The following is a 7,993-nucleotide window of genomic DNA, read 5'->3' as shown; positions in this document are numbered from 1 at the left end:
TTCCCCCTGAATATTAGACATAATGTGATGTAATGAAATGAAAAAGCTGAAAAGTGAAAAAATAGTCAATAAGGAAGAGACTGAGATAAAATGTCTGAATTCTTAACCCATGGTCATTCAAATCCTGAATAAATGCTGCTTTCCAAGTAACCTGGAAAATAAAAAGGCTAGCAAAAAGTTCTTCTTGTGAAACTTATTCAGACGAATTTCCAGAAAAAACATCTTACTAATCAAGCATGTTCAAAATACAGCAGTTACAAATAATTTAAACAGAAACTTTCTAACTCATTCAAGAATTAAACAAGCCTCTTGAGTCCACATTCAGAAAACATCAAAAATTTAGGACACAAATTTAAAACAAAGTAAGCTAAGAATAGGCCTGTATGATGGCAAGGTTTCTTCAGGACCAAATCAGAGTTAGATCAAAGTAATGTGAAAGCAGACAACAGGGCCTGACCACAAAGTACCACTCATGCTACCTGCTCATGTTGACATGGCCATTAAAACGAAGTTCCCACAAAAGCTATCTAAAGCCTTTTGGTAAGGGAAAGAGGAGGGGTTTTTGCATAGCTTTAGTCCAGAAATGTATTCTATGTGTGTGCAGTTGCATACAACTTCATGTGCAATCAGTTTCCAACATATTTACTAAATTTGCAACACAGTAGTCTGCTCATTACCTTATTTCCCTCATCATCCCTGGATATCTTATATACCTAAGTATTTAGGGATTTCCTTCTGACCTTAGGCACTTATTTATTTGATTGGCGATGCCTTAGAAAACAAAAAATGCCAAAAGGAAAGGCAAGTCATTGAAAGGATGGGTACCCATTATGTTTCGTTTTCAGTATGCTTTCCAACACCTTCCTTTTGCTCTGAATTTGTGTCTTGTTGGGCAAGAAGAATCTTTAAAAAGGGAATTTCTGAAGAACATCTGGATCATTCTGACGAGCCCCTCATGGAGCTGGAGCCCTGTTCAATTGCATCCTCACTGGCAGCGTTTTCGGGAACCTAGTGGGCAGGACGGTGCAGAGAAAGAATGAAAATTCATTCCTTTATGTACTACAGGAGGCTTAGTCCTCTGATTGCCGTTTGCTCAACACAAAGAAAAGTCCTCAATCCGTGGTAAACCGTAACTATTGCTTTTGGCAGGTTTCTAAATACAAGGGAAAAAAAAAATAGAGATGGGGTGGGCAGACGACGTCTAGTTTACTTCTGTTCCCTTCCCCCTCCCCGATGAGCAGCTCTATCTGCAACCCATGTGGCTGGGAGGCAGCCACAGCCGGTTCCAATTCCTACTTTCCCACTCTGCGCCCCTGCTCGCTGCCGGGGCTGAGCCGAGCCAGGACCGGCCGCGGGCTTCCTCCCCCCGCCCCCCGCCGCGCCGTCCTCCCTCTCCCCCGCTCCATCCGATCCTCCGGTCCCCCAGGGCACAGTGTGGGAAGTACGAATTTCCGCTGAGTTTTCTCGACAACTTTCGGAGCTCGTCTTTCTCCCGCTCCGCCCGCCGCCCCCCTGCCGTCCCTCCCCGCCCGTCCCCTCCGCCCCCGGGAGCGCCGGCCGAGCAGCCGCCCCGCTCCGCTCCGCAGCGCGCCCGCCCCCCGCGGCAGCGCCGGCTCCGCCACCGCCGCCCCGCAGCCCGAGGGCCGCGAGGGGCGGCAGAGCCCGGGCGGCGGCCCCGGCAGCGCTCCCGGCCGCCTCGGCCGAGCCCATGGTGCCGGGCACCGCGACCTGCAGCCGCCGCCGTCGCGCCTGCCTGCCCGGTGCGTTGCTCAGCCCGGCGCGGAGCAGAGGAGGGGCCCATTAGCAGCCGCGGAGGAGGCGGAGGGGATGCCGGAGAGACACAAAGCCGGCGGGGGAAGCAGCCCACGGCTCGTCCCGGGATGGGGGCGCCGCGCCGGGTCCGCCTGATGCTGCTGCCGCGGGTGCTCTGGGGCTCCGTGCCCCTCATCCTCCTCCTGCTGCTGCCCGCGGCCGAGCCCATCTGCCCCGAGCCATGCGACTGCCAGCAGCACCAGCACCTCCTCTGCACCAACCGGGGCCTGCGCTCCGTGCCCAAGACTGCCGAGCCGCAGGATATCCTCACCTACAGCCTCGGGGGCAACTTCATCGCCAACATCTCCGCCTTCGACTTCCACCGCCTGGCAGGGCTCCAGCGCCTGGATCTGCAGTACAACCGGATCCGCTCGCTGCACCCCAAGGCCTTTGAGCGCCTGGAGCGGCTGGAGGAGCTTTACTTGGGCAACAACCTGCTGCCAGCGCTGGCCCCTGGCACGCTCAGCACCCTGGCCAAGCTGCGCATCCTCTACGTGAACGCCAATGAGATCGGCCGTCTCAGCGCTGCCTCCTTCTCTGGCCTCGACAGCCTTGTCAAGCTGCGGCTGGACGGCAACGAGCTGGGCTCGCTGGGCGATTCCACTTTCTCAGGGCTGCCAAACTTACTCTATCTGCACCTGGAGTCCAACCGCATCCGCTGGCTGAGTCGCGGTGCCTTCACTGGCCTGACCAAGTTGCGCTTCCTCGACCTCTCAGGGAACCAGCAGAGCTCCCTTCGCCACCCAGACATCTTTGGGCCGCTGCGCTCCCTTCACACCCTGCTGCTGGCCAGCAACAGCCTGCGGCAGCTGACAGGGGGGCTCTTCCAGCACCTGCCTGGCCTGGCAAAGCTCTCACTCAGCGGCAACCGACTGTCTCACCTGGCCCCGGATGCTTTCAGGGGGCTGGGCTCGCTGAAGGAGCTGCGCCTGGAGGGGAACCTGCTGAGCCACCTACCTGCCACCCTACTGGAGCCGCTGGACAGCCTGGAGGCACTGGATCTGAGCCGCAATGCACTGACCGCCCTGCACCCGGCCGCCTTCGGCCGCCTCGGCCGCTTGCGGGAGCTCAGCCTGCGGGACAACGCACTGGCCACGCTCCCCGGGGAGCTCTTTGCCTCCAGCCTGGCCCTCTACCGCCTGGAGCTGGAGGGGAATGCCTGGAGCTGCGACTGCCGCCTTCGCGGCCTCAAGCGCTGGCTGGCGGCCTGGCACTCCCAGGGCCGCCTGCTCACCGTCTTCGTGCAGTGCCACCTGCCACCCGCCCTGGCCGGCAAGTACCTCGACTACCTGCAGGATGCCCAGCTGTCGCTGCCGCAGGACGGCGGCCCCTGCCCCGATGGTGCCTCTCCCTCCCCGCCATCCCCCGAGGGACTTGGCGGCAACAACAGTGCAGCGGGGCTGCCCCCAGGGCCACCGCCGGCCGCCTCCACCGCCCGCCTGACGATGGGGGTGCCCATAGCCGCCAGCGCCACGCCGGCACCGCTGCCCAGCGCAGCGGCGTGGCCCCGACGGGCCGCTGCCGCCGGGGTCCCGCCGCTGGTGTCCGACCCGTGCGACTTCAACAAGCTGTTCCTGCACAACCTGTCGGTGGAGGCGGTGGGCTCCAGCTGGGTGACGGTGCGCTGGGCCGTGCGGCCTCACCGCAGCCCCCGTCTGCTGGGGCCGGCGCGATTCCGCCTCCTCTTTGACCGCTTCGGCGCCGCCGTCAAGTTCCAGCGCTTCGTGTACCTGCCGGAGCGCGGGGAGCCGGCGGCCACGCTGCGGGAGCTCCGCCCGGACACGCCCTACCTCGTGTGCGTCGAGGGTGTCCTGGGCGGCCGCGTGTGCCCGGTGGCGCCGCGGGACCACTGCGCCGGGCTGGTCACCCTGCCCGAGGGCGGCACCGCGGCGGCGGCGGCGGGCGGGCCCCGCGGCCCCGACCAGCAGCTGCTCACGCTGGTGCTGTTGGCGGTGAACGCGCTGCTGCTGCTGGCCGCTCTGGCCGCCTGGGCCGCCCGCCTGCTCCGCAAGAAGGTGCTGGGCCGTCGGCGTCGGAAGGCGGCCCCGGTCCACGTGCGGCAGCTGTACTCCACACGCCGCCCGCTCCGCTCCATGGGCACCGGAGTGTCCGCCGACTTCTCGGGCTTCCAGTCCCACCGGCCGCCCCGCGGCGCCGCCGCCTGCGCCCTCAGCGAGGCCGACCTCATCGAGTTCCCCTGCGAGCGCTTCCTGGACAGCGGCGGCGGCCGGCACGGCGATGAGCACCTGCTGCAGCGCTTCGCCGACTGAGCCCGCCGGGACCCGCGGCGGGGAAGGCGGGCGCCGCTCTGCCCGGGGATGGTGCGGGCCCAGGGGTCGCGGCCTCCGAGGGGATGGTGCGGCTCCGGGGCTGCGTTCAGCCGCCCTTGCTGCGGGCCGGGGCTGAGGCTGCCTGTGGGACCGGGTTACTTCTGGCGGCACCTCACCGTTTTGTCAGGAATCACCGCTAACCCAAGGAAAAGCCCTGACAGGCGGTAACCGTGCCTTGCCATGAGGAGCAAACGGCAGGAGCTGCTGCCAGGAGCAGCCAGTGCCTCCCCTAAGGAAACTCCGAGCTGTTAATTTAAGTGTGCTATTTTACAGGTGGTTTCCTCCGACTGCAGGTTGGGAACAAGTTCCAGTGAGCGGCCTGGCCCTGTGTGAGGAGCTTTGAACAGGTCTTTTCCAAGGCACCAGCCCTTCCTAATCAAAAATTTGGATCGAGGGTCATCTTTTCATTGAACTGTTTGCAACCAGGGATTGTCTGGAGGGCTGGAAATGTAAGGGTTTGTGCTCAATGGTTTGAAGGCTGTGCCGTTTCAACTCAAACCGAATGTGAGGCAATTTAATGTGCACAAGTGTGCTTTTATACTTTTCTGTAAACGAGAAACAATAATGCAGCTGGTTAGTTCTACAGGAATATTTTGCTGACACCACTAAGAAAAAACTAACAGTTTTTTGTAGAATGTTTACAAATGAGCTATTTTTAAATTGTTTTTGAATAAATACTGCTTGGTACTTGTACACATTAACGTGTGCTGTAGTTGTCTGGGTCCATGATGGTCAGCAGATCACTGACCCTCACATAATCCATCTTCATTTCTAAATAGGTGGGTGCAGAGGTGAACTATTGATGGATAAATAATCATTGGTGCCTTATTTCAGAAACAATAATAGGTGAGAATATTTCAGGAATGTGAAACAATCTTTATCCTAACAGGCAATTCTCTCCTAGCCTTTGCCTACTAAAGTTAGAAGCTTTATGTACCTCACTGTGGAATAAAACATTTTGTGTATTAATCTAGATTATGTGTTTTGTGTAGCTGAGTGGGTAATGCTAGAGTTAAACCCTTATGCAGTAGTATATAATGTTTGAGCTGTTGTTGGTTGTTGTGGTTTATTTTTTTTTAAATAGGATTTTGCTTTTGGTTTCAGACCAATGCTAATCATTTTATGGTCAGTTGCTCTCTACTTCTCAGACTTTTTCCTAAATATTTAGAGAATGTGGTTCTGTTATTACAAAATATGGTGGTTTAGTTTACATTAATAAATCTCTCTGTGTGGTCTACAAATGAGCTGGTTAAAGAGGTCCAAATCGGGATTGCACTTTAAATGCAAATGTTTTAGAAGGAGTTTGGTAAATTGCTGAGACCATTGATACAACTTCTGCTCCTTTGAATTTAATGTGCAACCTCAGATGAACTCTTGTGGAACTGAATGGCTTGAAGGAAGTGTTAGTGTACTATGGACACATTTGTCACAATATCGTGCATTCATTGCTGACCCGAGGTGTTCGTGACTACAAGTTGTTTATTACCATAATTGCAAGTGAGCAGTTTGGAGGTTTTCTCTCTTTCTTTTTTCTTTCCATTTTTTTCAGATGAACAAGTGTTTACAAAAGATACCCATAGTAACTGGTACCTTCAGTTGGAGTTCAGTGACTGAATAGAGAGAAAAGACTTTATATCCTGAGGGAGAGAGTGTAGGGATCATTGCCTTAATCTTTGTCTTTTCTATGGAGGGAAAAAATTAAAGTCTTGTTTCTTGGGTCAGTAGCAAGAAATCCTTTGTGATTTCACTTTGACAGGCTGTAGTTTTCATGAATATCAGGGGCCAAACTCAATCATGAGTGTATAGATTAAAATTCACTGCAATAGACACCATGTTGAATGGAATTAAAATTGAGGAAATGCAGTATCAGGTTTCATTTTTTGTTAAGAATTTAAAATTTCTGTTCATTTGGACACCTGGGTGCTTTTGGCCATTTATGATTGTAAAATACACCACTGTTTGTTGTTAGAAATGCAGTGGGATTATTGAGTAAAGCTGTGTATCACACTAACGTTAGCTCTATCACTGGATATTCTTCCAATGGGAGATGCATAGATGCTGTACATGGTTATAGTCAATTGTCAATAAATCCATTTGCTGAAAGAAAATTTGTGTCTTACCTTGTATCACATCAAGCATCCTTCTTCAATCATAGATTGGCTGGAATTCCTTCATTTTATGTGCATGAGGGCTCTGGACAATGTCTCATCATTCTTTTAATATCTTTTGATATGAAAGAACATACATAATGTTTCCTATTTTGTTTTTAATATGCTTGGACAGTGCAAACAGAAAATAACTAAAACGGGCAGTTCTGAAAGTTCTGCTGTCTCAAGGTAAGCTAATAAGGTGCTGTTACATCAGGGAACTGGGATCCTTTATGAGGAAAATTAAGAAAAAATGAGTGCTTGGGATCATACCAGTAGTTTATGCTCATTGGAAGTTACAGTTTTGAGGGTTTTTCGGTATTATCAGGCTAATGATATCAGGGTGTCTTGTTGAGCATATGCATGTTGTTCTAATTAAGAATTCACTGCTTCTATTTGAGTTTTTGCAAACATCTGGAGAAATGCTAGAATGAAATGGAACTGGCTTTTTTGTTTCAGCCTAGGAGAAGTAGATACATAGATCTGCACAAAGCAACAACAAAAGAGTTAAGAGAATGAAGCTGTTGGTGTTTTAAAAGCCACAATTTCTGTAACTCTAGGAATACTTACAGGCTTTGTCTGCAGATAGTACTTGCAGCATCTTTGCAGGGAGGGAACTGTGCTAGCAGGTGGTTGAGGAAAGAAATGTCAGTGACCTTGAATGACTGAAAAATGTAAATACAACATGACTCTGTTTTTACCAGTAGTATTTATATGTATTTGGGTATTATTTAAAGTAAGCTCCTTCCTAAAGAAGACTGCAAAAACAGCCCTTTCTAAATGGATGACTCTGGCCTGAAATTGTGCTCAAAATGTTTATCTTTCTAGGAGAAATAGAGTTTTACTGCCATGTCCTCTCATGGAATCCATGCAACTCAGGGAAGAGTGAACTGAGTACTGTTCTGTACCTGCTGACCATGGCATATATCAAAGATTGAAAATCACCAAAATACTGCCCCATCAAATTAAGTGGGCTGCTGCTGGGGGGTCTGCAAGAGGTACCAGGGCTTCCCTAGTGTCAGCACTGCCTGATTTGTCAGACTCTGTCACCTCCTGCTCCCCCTCATCAGTTGCTGACTTAACTTCATCCAGCTGGCATGGTGGGTTGTGCAGCTGGAAGGTGAACTGTGAAACTGATCCTTCTGGAAAATAACCTTTCCTAGCACCTCCCCTCTCCCCTATTTTTAATCCAGCTCAGTTTCGTTGATTCTGCTTAACTCACACAAGTACTGGGTGTGGAGTTCAGAGACAGGAAAGAACAGTGAAGGATGGAAAGCTGCTGGACAATCTTGGTTAGTCTTGACATTCAGTTTGGCCAGAGTCTAAGAAAATCTAGGCTATTCACAATTAGAGAGAAATCCTCTGTAGGTGATCTAACTTTACTGGAAATTATTAATGATCAGCAGAATTGAAAATGCTTAGAACTTCTCTTTAAGATCCTAGAAATATTGAGGTTACAGCATGGGGCTAGAGAGAACCAATCTGGAGAGAACAGAGGTACAATGGTGTCAGTGAATGTGTGCATGTGGATGAATGCCCCTTGCCAAAAAGCACTGCTTGACTATCAGAGCCTGAGCTAGCACAGTTAAATTTATAAAAATGTTGATTTCTTTCTGCCGTGCTGTTTACTTTTCACAATGTACTGCAAGTGCATTTTAAAATATCATCAACATTTGAACCCTTAGAAGAAGGAACTGTATAGTA

At 51.6% G+C, this 7,993-nt stretch overlaps 1 protein-coding gene across 1 annotated transcript; it reads left to right on the top strand.

The window, feature by feature from the left end:
- The first annotated feature begins 1,413 nt into the window (after positions 1 to 1,413).
- Positions 1,414 to 6,250, top strand: TRIL (TLR4 interactor with leucine rich repeats). Its single transcript, XM_054644649.2, has one exon. The coding sequence runs from the start codon at positions 1,881 to 1,883 to the stop codon at positions 4,080 to 4,082; it is 2,202 nt and encodes a 733-aa protein (XP_054500624.2). The 5' UTR covers positions 1,414 to 1,880; the 3' UTR covers positions 4,083 to 6,250.
- Positions 6,251 to 7,993: the final 1,743 nt, after the last annotated feature.

Source organism: Agelaius phoeniceus, chromosome 1, assembly GCF_051311805.1.
Source record: "Agelaius phoeniceus isolate bAgePho1 chromosome 1, bAgePho1.hap1, whole genome shotgun sequence".
NCBI lineage: Eukaryota > Metazoa > Chordata > Aves > Passeriformes > Icteridae > Agelaius > Agelaius phoeniceus.
The sequence above is the reverse complement of the archived record's forward strand: the minus strand, read 5'-3'. Positions and strand labels throughout refer to the sequence as shown.